Source organism: Triturus cristatus, chromosome 4_1, assembly GCF_964204655.1.
Source record: "Triturus cristatus chromosome 4_1, aTriCri1.1, whole genome shotgun sequence".
NCBI lineage: Eukaryota > Metazoa > Chordata > Amphibia > Caudata > Salamandridae > Triturus > Triturus cristatus.
The window spans coordinates 976884122-976906086 of record NC_140585.1 but is presented as its reverse complement, the minus strand read 5'-3'; the positions used below and the strand labels follow the sequence as shown (position 1 = coordinate 976906086).

The following is a 21965-nucleotide window of genomic DNA, read 5'->3' as shown; positions in this document are numbered from 1 at the left end:
ATGCATATATATTTAGCAGTGACAGCACGAGGAAGAACAAGCATTTGCAATGCAATAGGTCTCGCATTTGCGAGAGTTGGAGCTATTGGCATTGTAAATGACAATGCCTTTTATTAATTTGTTTTGAAAACCTACAAGCGGTGCAAAAAACAAACACTTTGTACGTATAGTCCTTGCTTACGAGAAGCAAGGCTGGCAGTAAAAGAGACTGCCAGCCTTGCTTCACATAAGCAAGGACTACAAGTACAAAGTGCTTATTTACTCACAGCTTGCAGGTTTTCAAACTCATAAATAAAAGGCATTGTCATTTACAATGCCAATAGCTCAAACTCTCGCAAATGCGAGACCTATTGCTTTGCAAATGCTTGTTACAGCCTGAGGCATGACTGACATTGCCACAATAATGACACGTTTCCTTGTCCACGCCCAACCGGAAGTCCCCTCTCACCTGAGGGCTCGGTTTTCAGATTGTTTCCGCCCATGAAATGATAGAGCGCTGCTAATACCCTGCGCATCTGGTGGGATTTCACCGTTCGCTGCTTATGAGGTCGTGACTGGAGGTGCGAGTTATGCTCTAGTGACAGATAGTGCAGCTTCGGTGCATTGTAGTTGGTTACAACAAATGTTTCCAGGGCTCCATTGGTAATTTTCAAAGGATGGAAGGAGGAGCTGCTCACAGTGTGGAAAGTGACCCTCGCACATGTGTCTTCCCAGGTGCTAGCGCCTGAATGCAAGGCTTGGTCGGGAATCGGGGGGGGGGGGTTGCCACTGCTACCCCAGACATGCCTTAAGCTACCCCCTGCACCACCTTTATTCCCACACTACTCCTGGCACTTGGGTGAATTGAAACCATTAATGGGGATAACGTCAGTGCATGTGAGGTGGGCAGGGCTCGCAGCACATGGCCCCGACCATCTCTTCACCTACTTACACCGGTATGTGGCGGAGAGGATTCTTAAATTCATGTCTACCCTACAAAGAGCAGCTGAGAGGCACGCACAGTTCAAGTCTAGGTGATGGTGTCCTTTCTGCCCGGAAACTGGGGTGGCAGAGAGCTTCGACGCTCGTGTTTTGTGAGTTTATGTGAACATGTAATATTACAAAATTAATATATGTTTATATAGAACCTTATGGTTGTTTATTTACATATATATTGTGCTTGGTTGACAAAAGAGGCAAATGAACTAAAGCATGCCGGGTAGTTGAATAAATGCCTTTATTGTATTTAAATATATTATATAAATTAAATAAAAATGAAAAAAATAATACAGCAAGGTATTTATTATTGTGCTCAAGATTTTCGTATGTTTTATACCATAAATGTATGTATTCATTCATGTCTGGTAGTTGGATAAAATAACCGAATAAAAACTTTGATTAAAAAAATGACATTTTATCCAAATTGCATACGTATTATTTTTAACCAAAGTTTTTGTTGCGTGTACGAGTATTTGTATGTAGGTATGTTTGTGTGTCTGCACGATTTGTGCACAACATACGAGAAAGCATTGGGTCTCGCTACTCTGCGAGGTGCGTAATTAACAAAAGTGTTTGTAAGCGCATGCATGTTTGTGTGTGTGTGTGTATGTGAGCGTGCTTGAGAGACCACGTGAAAGCGTTTGTCTGATTGACCTGTGTTCACATGGGTGTTGTGTGAGACTGCCTGGAAGAGAAGAAAGACCAAAAGTGAAAACAAAACAGGAAATTGGAATGTATGGGAGGGGAGAGAGTGAAAGTAAGTGAAAGCGAAACAAAGTAGACGAAACAATAGGAAGAGGGAGCACTAAAAGAAATATGAGAAATAAGGCAATAAAAAAGGGAGGAGAAAGAAAGACGTACACGTCTATGAGCGAGTGAGGTATAGAAGGAAGATTAGATCTACGAGAAAGGAGAGGGAGAGAAGAGATGAAAGAGAATGATGAAATGGGAGAGAAAAGGAAAATAAAATAACAAGAGATGAAAAAGGACGATAGAGGAAGCGAAAGAAGGGAGGAATGCGTGTGTATGAGTGTGCGCGCGTGAGAGAGGGTGAAATGATTTTGGACTCACGGGAGCGTCGGTTTCATTGTGCAGACAGCCCAGAACTGCACTTGAACCTCTGCCATAAACCAGTGCGGCGTTTGGTTTGTCTACTTCTTGTTGTGTTCTCAGCCACCGACTCACTCCAGATCTAATGAGTTCTGGTACTGCTTGCATCCCGCAGGAATAGAAACAAGCACTGGTTTGCGGTGGTGGAGAAGCGGGGCTCGAGCGTGAGGCAAAGACACAATGTGCCAACCTCAAGTGCCGGCACGCCCACCGCCTCGGGCATGCATGACAAGCAACAGAGACGAGTCCAGTCCGGGTGGGCGGGGCCTAAGGGACACAGGGCGGTCACCAACCCCACTTCCAAAACCAAACAGACGGCAATAGATCTCGCAAGCGTGCAGCGCATGCGCTGGGTCGCTGGGCGTGACCTAAAAATGCAATTACTGTACAGTTACAGTAGACACAGAAACTAAAGCACAAGAAGTTTTTCCAGAATGACACAGAGTATGTGCAAGTGGAGAAGCCGGGATATTAATACTCATATTAATACTCATATTCTGATGTACACACTGTCAGCTAACCACTAAACCATGCCCCGCCTTCTCATAGCTCTTGTCCCAGTCCTACCCTATTATTCCCTGGGACTGCTGGTTTAGCGTCGGCCCCGGTTCTGCCATTGCCAGTTGATGTTCAGAGAGGCTAGGGGATGGGCACGAGGGCAGCAGGCCTGTCGGTAAGCACGAAAACTAGAGCGGCCACATCAATTAACATGTTGAGCTGACATAGCCATGGACTTTCAGCTGCAGAGTGAAAAATTCTATGTAATGGTTCTGAGCGTAAACTTTCAGGACGAAAACAGCGGTCGAATATTGAACTCCTTTTCCTTCATATTATAGCGGCTGAAAATTACAGGCTTTCTGGCTCTAAATTACAGCTGGGTGAGGGCAGAGGAGAGGAGCGGAGCTTAGTCACTGGACCGCGATTCTATGTCAGAACCGGAGGCTTCCGATTATGCTTTCTCAGTTCCTTTACTGAACTCAGCAGCCAATGAAAAGTGAACTAAATAAGTAAAAAACATCAGCTTTGAACCTCCTCATAGTAGCCAATGGCAATCAGACAAAGCATACAAAACAGAGGGACACTTTCTTGTCTTCCTCTTTCTTTGCTGCTCCGCAGTCAAGATAAGTGTCTCTCTCTCTTGTATGCTTTAAATCTGAAACCTTTGTAAAGAATCGGCATCGCTTATTGTGCAAGCTTTATTGTTAATGCTTTATCCTAGGTCGTACCTCTATGTTTGACGAGTGATTGTGTTTCTCGGCGCGGTGTCTGCTTGCCGCCTTACTCGCAAACTGCGCTCTAGGCGCGTTAACATCGCCGATGTCTTTTGTTCTTGGTAGGGTCCAGCGCGTGTTGTGCTGTGTGCGATTTGGTCCCGTTTTCTCATCCCCACTGCCCCCGCGCTGCCGCCGGCACTGCCGGCTGTTTTGGATCGCGGTCCGCGATCGGAGTCGCACGCCGAGGCCAGAACGGCTTCCGGCGTGCATCTCGGGAGCACGCACTCGCGCAGATGCGCGTGCGCCTCCTGCATGTGCCGGACGTGACGTCCTGCCCCGGTCTGAAGTGGGGATTAACGCAGCAGGCGAAATAGGAGCGGAGTACAGGCCGGTGCAGTTATTTATGCTAATTTGTGCAGCGCTTGGGTTTTGGCTGTCTGGTGAACAGTAACCCTTTCAATACCTGGCCTGGTGGCCTCAGAACTAATTTGGAACCTTTGCTCACCCAGGCTGGAGGGTGCATCCCCCGCCCCATTACTCCTGAGTGGTGCAGCTTTACTTCGCAATCCCTGTGGGGATTTTATGTACTCCCTGGCTCCTTTTTAACCCGGCATTGCTCCCAACGGACACCCAAACCTGTGGAGGTTGGGGTTGGATAATTGAGCTTCCCTCTGGGGATTTTTTCTGATTGAATACAAGTTATTCACCTGAGGCATGGCAGACTACGAGTTCTACCAGGAGGAGGTGGCTGCGTGTGAGGACCAGGGTGATGATGAGTACTATTACGACGATTCCATGGAGGATTTAATTGACAAAAAATTGGATACTAAGTTAGAAAAGGCGCTCTCCTCCGCCTTGTTACCTATTGCTCAAAAGCTGGATCGTCTGGTTGCCCCGAACCCTTCTCCTGCTGGCACTGGTCCTGCTCCGAACCCCCCCCTCCTTCCGAGCCCCTTGGTACCCCTTGGCCGCACGCACTCTTATTCCCAACTTTATAAGTCCACTGAGCAGGCCCACGCGGATGCCCCGGCTCCCCTGCCTAAGCCTTCCTCTCCTATCTCAGTGGTAGACACCACTTCAGGTCCTGATACTGACACCGACTCTTCTAGGGAGTCCAAGCCTCGTAAACGCGCGAAGAAGCGCAAACATTCTTTGTCCCCTGTCCAACCCTCTCCCTTACTGTTCGACCCTTCAGATATTGTTCACCCTCGCTCTGCAGACTGGGTCCCACCATCAGCGGTGGCTGATGGTGGGACCACTTAAGAAAGAGCTTTGATAAGGAGTTGAGGGCACGCCTTAAGTCTGAATTCCCGCATCCCGATTTGCCCCATAAAGTAGCAATTACTCCCGACATAGATTCCTCCATGACCACTTTCCTTAAACAATATAAGAAGGACCCCAAGAAAGGAATCGATCGCGCCCTTCGGGCGTGTCAAGATAAGGTTCTTGACCTTGCGGGCCCCTTAGCAAAAATACTCGAGTTGGCCCTAGAGGCGCAAGAGACAGGGGCGGCCATCCACCCTGAGGTGTTGACGGGATGGGCTCAACGAGCAATATGTATGCTGGGCAATGCCAACTGCGCCTTAGCTTCCGAGCGACGCAAGTCAGTCCTTTTAAGGATTGATCCGCAACTAGTAGAATTGGCCACGGCAGAACCGGGCACACTGGCAGAAGGTCATCTCTTTGATGACAAATTCGTAAAGGACATTGCTAAATTCGTGAACACTTTTGCCTCACTCGACAAGTCCCAATCATCCTTGAAGAGAATGTTTCACCAGGTCTCTGGTAGGGCCGGGCGTGGTAGAGGACGCTCGACCGGCCGCTACTCCAACCCCAGTCCTCAAAGAGGTTTCGCGCCCAGACGCCGGGGTTATACCCAAGAGCCTGAACAGGCTGGTTTCTAGCCCTCCAGATCACGTGGATACAGGGGCCGCTTCAATCGAGGTGTCAACCGCGGCCACAAAAACTTTGAGTCCCAGTCTTCTGGTAAGTCCTGTGTACCCTACGATTCCCCTGGGGGGCAGATTGTTGCATTTTATTGTAAATTGGGCTCGCCTCACCACAGATGTTTGGATCTTGCAGACAGTTCAGGGGTACAGATAGAACTTCTGGACCCACCAGGTCAACTTATTCTCCCTCGACCTTTCCTTTTTTCCCTTCTAGAGCAGAATTTTATAGACTCCGAACTTCAAGAGCTTTTGGACAAACAGGCTATTGCTGTAGGACCTTTCATTCCCGGAGGGTTTTGCAGCAACGTCTTTTTGGTGCAAAAGAAGGGAGGAGGTCAGAGACTTGTGTTGAACCTCAGAGATTTCAACCCCTTTGTCGTCTACAGGCACTTCAAGATGGAGGGCATCCATCTTCTCAGGGACCTATTGCTGGAAAAGGACTGGATGGTCTGGTTGGACCTGAAGGATGCTTACCTCACGGCCCCAATTTGTCCCTCTCATCAGAAATTCCTTCAATTTCAATGGAAAGGACAATGGTACCGGTATCGTACCCTTCCCTTTGGTCTATCGTCAGCCCCTTGGGTTGTCACAAAACTCCTGAAACCTGTGGTCTCCCGACTGAGAGAAATGGGAGTGCGCATGATTGTCTATCTCGTCGACATGCTGCTCATGGCCCAAGATCGGAATCTACTACTCACGCAATTGGGGTGGACAATGTCCCTATTACAGGACCTGGGGTTCGTCATCAACCTCAAGAAGTCAATGATGACTCCAAACCAACAGATGGAATTCTTGGGTTTCCAAATAAATTCAGTCTCTGCCCAACTTCTTCTCCCTCTGCCCAAGATCAGGTCTATCAAACGGGAAATCAGATCCACCTTGTCCAAGCAGATGATTTCCCTACGAGTTTTGGCGAGGATCGTGGGCCTACTGGCCTCCTCCATTCAGGCCATCTTCCCGGGCCCCCTACATTTTTGAGCCCTTCAGCGTCTCAAGATACACTACATCCAGAGGAAGTTTCATTACGACCACCTCATTCCCTTATCCCCAGATGCTCGGGAGGAGCTTCTGTGGTGGCTGGAACACATGTCGGCCTGGAACGGAAGGGCGATTTTCGGCGCCGCTCCGGATGTAATTATCGAATCCGACACCAGTCGCTGGGGCTGGGGTGCTCGGTGTGGAGACTTCGCCACAGGCGGACGGTGGTCTGCCGACGAGTTAAGGCTGCACATCAACTGCCTCGAGTTGTTAGCGGGTTCGTTTGCGATACGATCGATATCTCCCCTGAAGAGCAATTGTTGCATCCTTCTCCGGATGGACAATGCGTCAGCGGTGAGATATATCAATCGGTTAGGGGGGACGAGGTCCCAAATGCTGGTCAACATCGTGAAGGAGTTTTGGCATTTCTGTCTCAATCACAAAATCACGGTCATAGCGGAGTATCTTCCGGGCAAGCTCAACCAGGTAGCAGCTTGGAACTCCAGGTTCCTGCGCGATTACAGCGATTGGAAGCTTCACCCCTCGCTGTTTGCGGAGATCATGAATATGCGAGGCCCCTGCAAGATAGACCTTTTTGCCTCTCGCCTCAACGCCCAGATCCCGTTGTTCTTCAGTTGGAGACCGGACCCGATGGCGATGGGAACGGACGCGTTCCTTCAACATTGGGGCCCACAAAGGAATTATGCCTTCCCTCCGTTTGCCCTGATCCCGAGAGTGGCGGCCTTTGTCCGTCGACAGGCGGCTTCAGTAGTGTTGGTGACGCCGTTGTGGAAGACTCAGTCGTGGTTTCCCACACTATTGGAGTTGTCTGTGGATCTTCCATTTCAACTCCCGATTTTCCCGACGATTCTCCAGGACCCAGTGGGAGCTTGTCACCCGCTGATCCTCCAGAACCAACTCCCTCTCATGGTGTGGACGCTCTCAGGAGATACAAGAGCATTGAACGTCTTTCACAGGCAGCTGCCGGTTTTATACGACAGGCTTGGGCTCCGTCCACCTGAAAATGATATTCAGCTTCATGGAAGCGATGGGTGGGTTGGTGCCTTCGACGGCAGGTGGATCCCATGGGATCAGATGTGACTGAGATTTTGAATTTCCTGTCGGAATGCGCTGAATCAGGGCTTGCTTACAGGTCAGTTAACAATTTTCGATCAGATATCTCGGCGGGCCATGACGCTATTGATGGTAAACCAGTGGGGATGCATCCCCTTGTGTGTAAGTTGCTTAAAGGGGTTAGAGTGGTTAATCCCCCTCGACCCAGGTATTCCACCTTATGGGATGTTTCAAAGGTACTCTTGTTGTTGGAGTCTTGGCCTGATAATCCGGCACTCTCCTTAAAACAATTGTCGGCCAAACTCACTATGCTGTTATGCCTGATCTCCTGTCGTAGAGTCTCGGATGTGGGGGCTCTGGGTCTGGCAGGTAGAATGTTTTCTCCACAGGGTGTCTCTTTTGTCATCTCGAGGTGGATGAAAACTATGTCACGTTCGGTAGAGTATCCTGCTTTTCCTCACAATAATAAATGTGTTTTACAGTGTCTAAAAAGTTATGAGGAACGCACTCTTGTCCATAGGACTGATCCTTTGGGGCAATTGTTGATTGCAATTCAGAAACCTTACCGACCAGTATCAGCAGCCACCTTAGCCAGGTGGGTTCGATGGGTGATGTCAGAGGCGGGCATTGATGTTTCCATCTATGGCGCTCATTCCACTAGGGGAGCTATGGCCTCTAAAGCGTATATATTGGGCTCTCGTTTAGAGGACATTCTGAGAGCGGCTGACTGGTCCACGAATTCTATGTTCAAGATGTTTTATTATAAGCCTATTTCTCACGTTTCTTCTGTTGTTGTTGATGAGGAGCTTTGAACCAGCATAATCAGAAGAGTCCGGTCCTGACATAGAATACAAAATATTCCAGCTATCGCAACAAGAATTTTAGAATCTATTAAGGACACGGAGGCGAGGATTATCCCACCCGTTGGGACAGTAGCATCAACTGTTAAGTTGTATTGTTGTTATATTCAGAACAGAGTATTGCCCACCCTTAAGAAATCAGTTGTGGGTTTTCCCCTTTTTCAACCTTGTCTCTATTTTCAGGAAATTACTCTAACAAGAATTGACGTGATGCTCCGGCTGGAGATGACTTTTCCCATGTACGAAGAGGTTGATCTCAAGACTGAGAAAGGGCCATAACAAGATCTTAATTTCTACTCCGACGGGAAGCGGATTGCCCTTTTGAGAAGCTGATTTTTCCCTGGACTGGGTGACTATATTCTCTGTAAAGAAACTGTGTTTTCTCTCCGTTGAGAGTTGAAGTTCCTGTGATGTTTTTCGTTCGGATTTATAGACTGATTTTCGCAAAGAAAGAGGAAGACAAGGAAGTGTCCCTCTGTTTTGTATGCTTTGTCTGATTGCCATTGGCTACTATGAGGAGGCGTGGTTCAAAGCCTCATGGGTTGTGATGTTTTTTACTTATGTAGTTCACTTTTCATTGGCTGCTGAGTTCAGTACAGGAATTGAGAAAGCATAATCCTCGCCTCTGTGTCCTTAATAGAATCTAAAATTCTTGTTGCGATAGCTGGAAAATGTATTCACAGAGCAGCTCTCTGCAGGTGCTTCTTGCGCCACAGTCTTTGTGTCCTCAGAAGAGCTGAAGAGGGAACCTCTGAGTGGTACGGCAGAAAAAAATCCAATTACTAGAAGAAAGTCACGCAAAAATATCCATTCTATATGCTTCATCCACTGCACATATTTCCTACAAATCCCAGCATGCACCATGTTTTGGTGCAGCATCCAGAACGCAATATCGATCCTTAGCTTCTTTACTACTAAGCCTCTCAGAAAAGGGGGGCTCGAGCGTGAGGCAAGGACACAACATGCCAACCTCAAGTGGCTAGACGCCCACCGCCTTGGGCGCGCATGACGAACAACAGAGACAAATCCAGTCCGGGTGGGCGGGGCCTAAGGGAGACAGGGCGGTCACCAACCCCACCTCCAAAACCAAACCGACAACAATAGATCTCGCAAGCGAGCAGCGCATGCCCTGTATCGCTAGGGATTACCTAAAAAGCAGGATCGGGGGTAAAGAGCCTTGGCTGTCCGCCCCCACTTGTGACGACCCTGTCTGTTTGTAATCTACTGTATAGAACAGCACCTCCCAGCTCTATCTATAATCAACTGTTACCAACAGGGGAGGCTGCACTGACGGGTATATGGAAGTAAATGGTGCTAATTTAAGTGACTGACAGTGAAAACACGTCACAAAACATCGACAGGTACATGATATGGCTCGTAAAAAACTGCAAGAAAGCCGCCTCTAATTTACAGCAAAAGAGAGTAATTACTTATTATTGACACACAACAAAGCCCACCAGTGAACCATTAATGGGAAAAACAGCCCCAAAATCATGGCGTTAAAACTATAAATCAGAAAAACCTTTTGGTAAAACACAAATATGCAAAAACTTAATGATCAAATCCGATATTACTGATTAAAATGCTAGAGTTGACTAAACATAAAATAATTGCTCCCTGCATGCCCTAGATAAAAGTAAAAATCTTATTAAATCTTGAAAGCATTATTTATGCTGTTTCAAATCTACTCCTCACAGGCCTCCAATTGCTCTGGCTAGCACTGGCAGCAGCTAGCAGTTTCAAACCTATCCTCACGCAGCTGCCACAAATAAAGTCATCAGTCTTGTGACGGGCAGGGCTCCTCATCACCCAGAAGGAGCAGCACAGGTAATGCTATATAGTATGCATACGACATGCGAATCGCCCCACCTATTGTTAAATCCCCTCCCAACAATCCTGAACCACAGAATGACAAAACACGGATTGTTGTTCATCCACGGCGTAGTCCTTTATTTCACTTTAAGGTACACATTTCTAGATATATCTTTACTTTATTAATTTGAACATTATTCAAGCATAAGTGAAAAACACACCTGTTCAATTACCTTATGAATGGCCCAGAAGAAGCAAGCATATTAAAGCTTACGTTTATGCAAAATATTGTATTTCTATTATATACATTGGCTAAACCATCAAGACATGCAAATTATGCTTAACTCTCAGTTGCTCACTGTGCCAGCAGGCCCCAACTTGCACGGACCCCTGGGTACCACCCAGGGTTTCTGACAGCACTGATGCAACACATTGACCGGCAGTCATTTTATTGGTACTACCTTTTAGCCCTTCATTTCAGCGGTACTACCACCAGGGTACCGCATATTGCCTTGGCACCACTGGGGTTCCTGACCACAGGGAACCCCCAAAATTTCTTAACACACACCCAGGCATCTCTGGTAGGGCAGGAGAGTCCAGGACCACCAGCAGGTCAGTCCCGCCTCCCACCAGCCTGGAGCCCCACTGAATGCTCACCCTGTCCTAAGGGTCAGCCAGTCCATACAAAGAAGAGTCCACATCTCAGTATCCCCAGCCATTTTTCTGCCAAGGACCCAGCCACGGGGTGAGGAGCTCGCTGACACTCTCGCCCTCCCCATCCTATAGCTTGACCATGCGACACCCCTGCAATGCCCCCTAAAAGGGTCTGAATAAATAGCACCTGACCCTTGTTAGACAGATGTACCCCATGCTTGAGATATAGTTCTGTTTTGGATGCCTGAATCACATTGTGCCTGATCGTGTGTAGCGAGGAGCCAGCCAATATCTTAGGAACCTCATGATTCAATTTCTTAACTGAACGTTTCACCACTTGCACAGGTGCACCCCAGGGCCATTCCCAACGTGGTATTTCCTCTGACCAAAGCATGACAGTAGCTAGCAACAGGTTCCTTACCCAAGAAAGCATTGACAATAATTCCTCCTTAACCCCACTCCGGCCTGAAGAGATCATGTCATGACCCCCTGCATGGATGACTAGGACATCCGGGATAGGAATACTAACGTTTTCCAATCTGCCCCACAAGTGATCGAACCGATCGCTTAACCACTGCCCCCCAATCCCTACCCAGTGGTGCTCAAAGCCCATTGCCAATTGTACGCTCTCCAATTCCGATCTGTGGAAATACTGTGCTGCCCTGCACACAAAAGAATGGCCACACCAGCACATCTGTATCTGTGGCTGCCAGCTGACTGTAGGGAAAAAGAGAAAAGGCGGGGAAAATCACTAATCACAGTCTGGAGGAGGAGTAAGTATGGACGAACCACCCTCCCTACTTATGCCATTAAGGCATCACATAACGCTCAAAGCACGATGTCCTCCACCTGCTGACCCTTTTTATTGTATCCAGTGGCAGACCTATCGAGGCTGTAGTTGTGGCTGGCCCAATGCGAAAGGAGTGAGAAGTGAACTGTGACGTTTCTTTACCCAGCAAGGTCAAGGCGCGCTTACACAAGCGTGTGAACTGGAATCTGGTCAATTGGGAGCCATCCACATGTAACAGCCAGGTATCCCCACACTCCGCTCGCATGTGAAAAAGTGCCTGCATAAGAGCCACTGGATAATAAGAGGCCACCAGGGCAGCGCGCAAGCACACCCACGCTCCCTGCTCCAACAGATCTGTCTGAGATCTCCTCAACCTGACCTGTAGAATGTCTCCTGCTATGATGACATCCGATAAGTTGCCTCCCCCGCTTAAGTCCACTCTTTATGAAGATATTAGTTCTGAAACTCTGAGTGCCCCAAAGAAAGCAAGGGAATATGCTAAGCTTAACAGGCATACATCATAAGGGGATGCATAAACCTGGGGTAGTATCCCTATAATACGGGACAATCTGTCCACATCAATAGGCCTCCTACGCTCCTTAGCCCCCCGGGGCTAGACGTTCCCATCCCTTTCCCGCCTGTCGCACCCTGGGATCCTTGGTCGGGTCAGTGACCACTTCAAACCCCGCGAAGAAGGCAATCGCAGACAACTGCCTCCTAACAAGAGCTAATAACTTCCCATCCCTTTTCTGTTTGACCAAAAATTGTAAAACTCCCTGTAGTGTGAATCGCTCGTTAACCTCAGATGGACAAAAGGACGACATATAGACCCGCCATGCATTCTCGTACATACTTTTAGTCTTGGGGGCCAAGGAAGCGACTATAAGATCGGGGTCAACGGGGCACAAGTTTCGACAACTCCTCTGGGAAAACCAGCATCCTGTTGTCTGCTTGTGGCCATCTCGCTGGGAATTCTGCCAACGTAGAACGAGACAGGGTGTCAGCGACTGCATTGTCTACACCTGGCACATGTTTAGCAATAAAATACACGTTACGCGCCAGGCAGCAGCTGAGGAGTTCTTTAAGCAAACAAAGCAGCAATGGGCATTTGGCCCTCTGGTTATTGATTACCATCACTGCAGACATGCTGTCTGACCATAACACGATACTCTTGTTTGCCAAAAAGGAGCCCCAAAGGTGTAGTGTCATGATGATAGGAAATAGCTCCAAGAATGTCACATTGCGTGTTAACCCTGAGGACATCCATTCTATGGGCCAGTGTTTTATGCACCAAGTCATGCCCAAAACCGCGCCAAACCCTACCCCGACTGCTGCATCTGTAAAAAGCGCCACCTCCGCGTTGGATTGGGCTGGTTGTTGCCAAAGCAGAATACCATTGAATTAAACCAAGAACCTTTTCTAGGTGTGCAACTCTTCTTTCACCTCTGAAGACAATCTGGTGTGGTGGTGTTTTGCCTGTAGCCAGGCCATTGCAATGGCAATGTTCTTAGAAAACACCCAGCCCATAGGTATCACCCTGAGGGCGAAATTTATTTGCCCAGCTAATACTTGCAATTGATGCAAGGTAACCTTCCGGGCAGCTAGACATTCTTCAATGGAAGCCCTGAAAACCGACTCCTTCTCTTGTGGAAGCCTGCACACTCCAGCTAATTTGTCTCTCTCAATGCCCAGGAAAGTCATGCAAGTAGCGGGACCCTCTGTCTTATCCACTGCCAAAGGCACCCCTAAGGCCTTAGCCAACTGTTGGAAACCCATCAAGGCCTTCCCATCTGCCGATGAGCCCGAGAAGACATCCAAATAATGTACCACAGCCAAGGAAGACACCAGATTTTTCACTGCCCTCTCCAAGAAATGACTAAATGACTCAAATACGGAGCAGGGGATAGAACAACCCATTGGCATACAAAGATCAACAAAGAAACTCCCTTCAAATGTAAAGCCCAGCATGCGAGTGTCATCTGGATGTACAGGCAAGAGGCCGAAGGGGGCTTCTTTATCAGATTCGCCCTCAAGGCGCCCTTACCCAATCTCTGTAGCTTGTGAATTGCTGTGTCAAAGGTAGTGTACCGGACAGTGCACAGTCCTGGATCTAACCTGTCGTTAACTGAAGACCCCGGCAGAAATGAAAGGTTGTGAATGAGGCAGAACTTCCCTGCTTCTTTCTTAGGGACCAACCTCAATGGAGAACACACTAGATCTTGCTTTGGGATTTCTGTAAAGGAGTCAGCTACTCTTCCCACCCGCACCTCTCATGATTTTTCTCTAATAATCTCTGGATTGCGCAACACTGACAGCTGGTTAACTGGGGGGGTAGTGGATGGAATGAGGAATCCATATTTGAACCCATAAAATAACAGATGAGCATCATGCCAAGAATCATATCTGCCAATAAGGTGAGCCAGCAAATACAAACAAATGCAGGTGGGAACTTTTCCCTGGTGACCGGAGTAAGCGACTTTGGGGGGTTGCTGATCCCTTCACTTTCCCTGCTTCTTGAAGCCATTGCTCTCTGAGTGACCCTGGATTACACAGTAGGAACATAGGTGTTTGAATTTGCAAGCGGACCCTCTACTGCATTCTTTTTTGTTAAACTGCCAACATTCCTGCTTCTTGTCACATGCCCCTTTGTCAAATCGAATGGAATGAGGGGTTCTGGCAACTGTCGGTGCTATATAGAATTACGTGTGCCAGTTGGTAATTTGTCGTTGGTCCCATGCCATTTCGGGCTGTACCGCCTTCATCAGCCTAAATTTCGTATCATACTGGAACCAGGTAGAGCCCTGGAATTCGGAAGCAGCACTGTGAATCAGTGATATATAGCTGAAAGGTTGTGCGGCCACTGCAGGGAAGCTCTCTACCATGATAGCTGAGTAAATAGAAAACCCCATCACCAAATACTTGATGGGCCAGTCCACCCATACCTTCTTTTGCTTAAACTCTTCCTCCTTGCCTGCTCTGCTTCTCTTTGGGACCACCCGAGCGTTGATGAGGTCAAAAACATCAATGTACTCCCCTTTAAAAATCTTCTCGTCTCTCCAGGCACGTGCAACGTCATGGCTGCAGACGGAGCCAACGCTGGAGTTGCTGAGCCGAAAAGCAGTGGGCTGACGGTGGGAGGGGTCTGTGTTGTTGAGATTGCTTCCGGCACCGCTAATGTATTTGGCACCGGACCAGGAATAGCCAGTCTACTACTGGTATGTGCTTGTGATGTGGGGACAGCGACCAGAGGAGATTGTGCTACCCCACCTGGATGGACCCACACTTGAGCCACCCCGTTGCCATGTTGTGCTATAGTGTGTGTTGGGACTTGTCCACTGGGATGAACCCCTGCAGTCATACCGACTTGTGCCGTCATGCCCCCGGGGGGGGGGGCATGGTTGAACTCATTGCAGGAGCTCAAAGGCCTTCTCGGAGTCCAACATCATCATCCCTATATGCTGATTTAATTGGCCAGAGACATGAAATGCAGCAATAGCTGTATTAATATGAGCAACCGTGTCTCGGCCAGGGACAAAGCTTTGCTGTTGCTACGAGGCTAAAAGGTGAATAACTAGAGCCAGGCAAGAGGCAAGGATTTTTTAGAAGATTTTTGCATCAGCATTAATCAGCGATATAGGCCAATATGAACTCCTATCATCTACCGATTTCCCCTATTTTGGAAAGACTATAATATTGGTAATATTCCAGGAGGAGTGGGCATCCTCCCCTTGAATGATTTTATTGCATAGTTCAAGGAAGACAGGAACCAGTACATCTTTAAAGATTCTATAAAATTCAAGCAGGATAGTATCTTCGCCAACAGCCTTGCCTGTGGGCAGAACGCTAATCGCTTCCTCAACTTCCCCAAAATCCCTTATTGGAAAATTATGTGGTATATTACAGATACTGTCAGTTAATTTGTTTTTATTTATCCATGTTTGTGTCACATGAATGTCCATTTTTGCATTAAAATCATCATGGACAATGAACGATTAGTTTCCTTCACAGTGTGCAAGGTCCAAAACCTCTTTCCATTTGGTGTCTTACAGGAATGGATATTCCTTACGATAGACATAGATGATTCTCAGTTACCAGCCAGATAGAATTACATCAACTAACAAGATGCTGTCAGATTAGATCTTCATCTCAGTTGTCTGCCCACAATCACCAACCAAATTCCTTTAGTTCAACATTCTCACCTGCAAAGTGTAGGAAAGACTCAGACGCACAGCTGGCTATACACGAATATTTCCACTCCTGCACCAGGAACAGGCACATTTGCAACAATTTACAGGACCTTCCAGAATATTTCCACTTCTCTACCAGAGCTATAGATATTTTTGGTATTCCGCCATATCATACACTATACAGCAGACTAGCTCAGATGCTGCTTTTCTAACTGGTTCTTTGGCATATGTTCAGCTGTGTGTGTATGAAGTGGATTCAATAGGTTCTCCCTTCTCTGGATGATTGGTTGAAACTGGTGTGGATATTGATTTGACTTCTGTGGTGCGGGCACCTTTGTACTACTTGATACAGAGGTAGTATGGGCTATGATCACTATGTCTGGTATCCCTTTCAGAGGTAAAAAAAATGGATTTGGTATCCTTCCTCTCTGATGATTATTCCACCTTTTTGGACTTATGTTCCGCTGGTTAAATACGTTCTGGAGGAAAGAAGCAACTATGCAGCACTATGGTACTGCCTTCTGAACGGCAAGTTTTCTCTATGTGTAATGTCAGCAGTAGGAGGACAAAAAACACAACCAGACTAGCATGGTGAATGAAGGTACATACTTCATGGATCTCCGAGTAGTCTGAAGCTCAACAGGTATGAATACTAAATTGGGTAATGGCAAAACATAACAAAACCAAGAATCATTTTGGATTGTCACCCACCTTATGGAAATGTTCACAGACATTATTGAAAGTTCTAATGAAATTTGTAAATATTGTATGGCCCTAAATATTAATTGAGGCAGCACAATCCACCCTGCAAAGTAATTTAATGTCATTACATAGTTTTTGTCATCTTCTGGAAGGTTCTAGGATTATACATTGTATGCTAAAGGAATAGAATAAAACCAGTTTTTTTTTTTTTTTTTAAATGAGCTGGTGGGTGTTCCTAGTCATCATTCATTAGAATGCCATAATGCCCGTTACGAAGACCTGGTGATACAAATATATTCCTATTCAGAAATTCTGTATATATTTCAGGTGTGCAAGTCAGAACAGAGGAATATGGCTTCGTGAGGAGAAATTTTGAAGAAGCGGAATAGGAGAACAATACAACAGTTTTCTAAGATTTCAGCTTTTGAACACATTTAGATCATTGTTGCTTTGGGTGTTCCAGAGAGACCCAGAAATTAAAACATGTGGAGCTCTGGGTAGATGTTATAATTTTAATTTTTGAATAAAGATGGATTTAAAATAATAGTTTCATGTGCATTTCTTAGGTGTGTGTGTATAAATATGAATAAAAATAATGCTTACTTTCAATATAGTACGAAACAAATTTGATAGATGCCGGTTTTCCCAATTCTCCCAGACAATTTTCAAATACTTCTAAGAAATATTCTGTATTATTTTTCACGTTTGTGAGCAGCATAGTTGTGGTAGAAGCTTCACCAACTTCCACTGTATCATTTGCAGTTTCACGAAGTCGATAGGTAAACGTGGCATTGGGCCCTGAAAGAGATTTCCAGGTGACTACAGGTAGAGTTCCTTTCCCATTCAGCTGGATTTTCAGTGAAGATATTGAACTGGGACCTGGAATTTAGAGAAGAATTTGAGTAGATTAAAAAAAGGTGGCAGTGTACAAATATTCGAGCTTCTATCAGCTATGCATGTGACAAGCACATCAAGCTTATGGACCAATTAATTTCTATAGAAGACTGGACTACGTGTCCCCCCCATTTTCTATCTCCTTTACATATCATTAGGCAAACACCACCTCAGAAATATTCTCTCGTTGTAAATCAATAAAGCTAATAAAATATAAAACCGATACACGTTCTGTAGTAGTGTGGCTTTTTCCATTACACATTCTGGAATCTTAATTATAAAATTAAGAACTATGGTAAATAATTTTTCTTACATACGGGTTTTGAGTTAATTTTCTTTTAGTAACCAGGATTCAATGGGAGTCCTGACCCAAACACCTTCAACTTCAAGCTTTACAAAATGTTCATTAACTGATTTGGTCTCACCAGCTCACATCACGTCTTCTTCTGAAACCACCAAAGTCCCGACCCGTGGGTTTAAGAACTATGGTTATAAACAATTGCACTTCGACACGTTAAAACAATGGAAACGACTCAAAAGCAGACAATTGAAAAAGCGACGAAAATGTAAATGTCCGTAATTTTGGTATTATTACAGTGCACTTCAATTTTTATCTATTACTTTTTTTAAATGTGAACTAGACACTTGAGAGCATCGTAACACCGGGCGTATTCGCTATTATATACGAAAAAGGCATATAACCTTCCAGAGTACAGCAACTTAAATCAACTACAAGAGTGGAAATAAACATTAGACCATCCTGCAGTCCAACATCAGCTATCTTTATAAACCAGTTCCAGTTCTGTCAGCTTTAGGCTATTCAGATTTTTGATCTGCACTTTCAGAATTACCGCCCTAATTAAGCACCATTAATCTCCATTGTTTCAGATTCTACTCTTCTTTGAAGACCTCTTACACTGAGGTGTAGCTGCATCCTTAAGATAGTACCTTGCTAGCCTACAACAAACGTTATCCCAAAAAAGTGTCTTCTGTTCCTTTGCTTGTAATGTAGCAAATCTGTTAGTGAAGCAGTCAAGGCTTGACATACGGATATGTCATATTTTGGGAGAAAATATATTTTTGTGTTTTCTGGTGTAGGGATGCTGCACTGAGGGCTCCCATAAGCCAGACCTCAAACTCTTGGACTCTGTGTTGTCCTTGCACAATTAAGCAAATTAAGCTTTGAAAGGCAGCAGTAGAAGAACTGACACATGGAAGCTGCTCCAAGTAAGGGGGGTGGGGACAAGGATTTAACAAGCACTCACATTTGAGGTGTCCCATTACATTTTTCCAGTTAAAGACATCAGTTCACTATGCTCGTTGTATCTAGACCCGTAATGACTATAGTGATGAAATGGATCTGCATTCACATACTCTCCCAGAGATTAAAATGAAATGAGAAATAAATGGTGTATGCCAATGAAGCCAGCAGAGGAGGCAGAACGACAACTGTGCTGCAGCACCTGAGTCTGACACAAGTGCTGCAGTCCACCAGTCCAAGCAGTCACACCCTCTCCTGTTAGTGAGTGGGGAGGTTCAGCATGCAGACAAATGCATGGATGGAAGCAACAACAATTCTCCAGCATTGGTTAGAACTAGCAATATAATTCATTATTAGGGCTTCTGGTATTTTTTTTTTTTTTAACACTTCCACCTGTATCAATGTATATTGATTTTTTATTTATAATCATAAGTTTATCCATATTTTTGGGGGGGTGTTCGTGAAAAATGAAATTGAAATTAGCAAATTTCCCTACACTCATACTTGAATGCCTGACATGTTTTAATGATATGAATACTCTGATAATAAATTAATACACTCAAATGAGAACATTTTAGGATCACCCTTTGGCACATCTACAGCGGTTTTAACCTCATTAGGACATTTTTTGTCTTTTTAACCCCCCTACCTGTAAATCCATGCAGCCTTTTGCCTGGTAGTCGTGGGACTGACAGAATTTAGAGACATTCCCCAAAAAATAATCTCCAATTTATGCCTCAGACAGGCAAAAAGCTGAATTTATCTGTAGAAAACAGTAATAATGTAAAACTGGGATCCTGATTATTATTTTAGAAGTCAAGTTGTGAGAACAGGGAGGGATGATAGGGAGTGTGGTAAAACATCACAGATTTTGTTTGTGTTGAAGCACCATAAGCGATGTAGGGGATGAGGAGAATGTGAGGGTGGAAGTCAGCAGGAATCCACCCACTTTACACTGGTCTGGACACAGGGAATGGTTTCTGCCTCAGGGTCTCAAGTGTGTGGAGAAACAAATGAACTATCCATGACGCACTCAGAATGTCTTGGAAAATATCCCTGTTGTGTAAGGTTAGCCACTCACAACCATACACATCAGGTAACAAAACCTTTTTGTCAAAACCTGGAACCCAAACGTACAATACGTGCCTACATTCTCATAAGCTGTGTAATCCCTTATAGTCACAATGCCGCTACTTGACTTTCCGCACAATGCTTCTAGTGTATATATGTGCTCTGTACAACTTGGCAACCCCGTAACCAAGTAACTGTTGTTTCTGGTAATCCCATGCAGCTTCCCCCCCACGGTGACATGAATGAAATGATACACAGTCGGTGTGGTCCAAGAGAAGAAGATGCCATCCGTGGTTCTATTGTGTGACACATCGATGATTTCATTGGGACCTGTGGAGACAAAAACACAAGACGACCTTCAAGTGGTTGTGGAGATGGAAGGAGCAAGCAAAGCTATATTTAAAACAAAAATACACTGCAGGTAGGAAAAGGTGAGTGAAACTCGCTCTCTCTGTGGAACATGCGATACCATAAATTGGACATCACTTTTACAGCAGTTTGTCATTGACCCTGACCGGCTCATGTGGTACATCATCAAAGCCTGGCAGATATGGTGGAAGTCAAGACAAAGAAGAGACAGACAAAAGAATAAAGGGTGTGCCACACTGGCCATTGGAATTCTGTTTACATGGAGGCATTTTCGCCTAAAAGTAAATTTAAGAAAGAGGAGGAAACTTGCCAATAAGTAAACATTTCTGTTTAATATGAAGGAAAATTGAACCACTGATCTAGATCGCTCACTCACAAATAAATCATTTTAGGACTGTTTAATCCTCATCTACAGACTATAAACAATCAACTCGTGTGTCCTGGGGGGCACACATTTTCTGTAATAAGGCGCATTGACCAGGTCTGCAGCTGGTGCACGCTGTTAAATTTACAGCGCGGCGCAGACCAGGCATTGTGCCATTTTCAAAATACGTGCCCCGATGTGTTAACACAATGGTACCTTCAGGAGATGCTTACCTCAGTTACAGTTCACACAAAAAAGATAAATGCATAAAAATACGCTTCTTTGTTGATACACGTACATGATGTATTCAAATAAATCTTTTACAGTTCACTATGCTTTCCTGGGTTTACCTCCCTGCCTACTTAGAGAAGTGGCTAAATATGGTTGTATGAAAGTGCCAGTGTTTCACTCCCAGAGTAACACTGCAACCTACTGATGAATGGGAGTCAGAATAATAAAGTCAACCTAAACGCACAAAGACACTCCAACTCTGAATAAAAAATGTATATATCCAAATATTTAAGATATTATTTGCAAGTTTATTTCTCACATGAAAAATAAATACTGGACTTCGAAGTTTCAAGACACTTACCAAATCTTTGCCCCTAACCCCCTGCATCCCTATATTTTGTAATGCAACTTATAAATTGCTATAGAATTAATATTCAGATATTACACATAATGCCCAAGTATTAACAAACTTACCCACCCATTGCTCCAAACCCTACAAAAAACCCTTTGCTCCCCATACCCTTACTCACCCCTAAAACATCCCAATAACTCTTACTACCCAATTCCCTTACCCACCAGTAAACCCTAAAAACACCCTTACAACCAAAATACCCTTACCTACCCTAAACCTTAAAAACACCCTTACTATCCTATACCCCTAAACCTAAAACACCTTTATCACCCTATACTCTTACCCACCCCTAAACCTAAAATACCTTTACCATTCTATATTCTTGCCCACCCCATAACCCTAAAAACACCCTTATAATCCAATACCTTTACTCACCCCTAAATCATAAATATAACCTTAAAACCCAAAGCCTTTACCCACCACTAAATCCTAAAAACACCCTTACCACTCTAACACCTCTACCCACCCCAAAACCCTTAACACTCTCTCTCACTCTTACTCTATCATCAATATATATATATATATTACCTACTGGCGGTCGCCAGTAGGTAGTTATAGTTAGGACCTATTATCCATAGGAAATTCGTAACATTCTTTTCCCAATAACTTTGGCGCCGGATGACGAATCTTCGTGAAATTTTTAAAACTGGTAAGGCGCTCCGGTCAGCTCCTATCCTGAAAGTTTGGGGGTGATTTATCAAGCGAGGGCCGAGAAAAAAGGGGGTCCCAAAACATGTTTTCTCCATGTTATTTCCCATAGGAAAGTTTGGAACAGGCTACAGCCCGAACTGCTGAACGGAATTACACCAAATTTTGCAAAAAGGTACTGCTTGGCTCAGAAAGCGTCCTTTTAAAAATGGTGTAAATCCGTTCAATAGTTTTTGAGAAATTAAGAAATAAAGATAGTGATATCTATGGCCACGGAGGATCCGCGCACCCTCCCGATCACGCGCTACATTGTAATTGGCTGTCAACACTCCAAACCAGGAAGTGTTGGCAGCCATCTTGTGCCTCGGTAGAACCGAGGCACAAGAAAACAGAAAAACAAAGGCAAA

The 21965-nt window shown here is 45.4% G+C and overlaps 1 protein-coding gene across 4 annotated transcripts in view; it reads right to left on the bottom strand.

The window, feature by feature from the left end:
- Nucleotides 1-21965, bottom strand: part of LOC146855927 (uncharacterized) — a 651622-nt gene that overhangs the window by 355984 nt on the left and 273673 nt on the right. For all 4 annotated transcript variants that reach the window (XM_085653872.1, XM_085653873.1, XM_085653876.1 and 1 more), the window contains 2 exons: nt 19610-19864; nt 16912-17187 (listed from right to left, as the gene is read on the bottom strand). In XM_085653872.1, coding sequence (XP_085509998.1) covers nt 16912-17187; nt 19610-19864 — 531 coding nt within the window. The remainder of the gene's footprint in view (nt 1-16911; nt 17188-19609; nt 19865-21965) is intronic.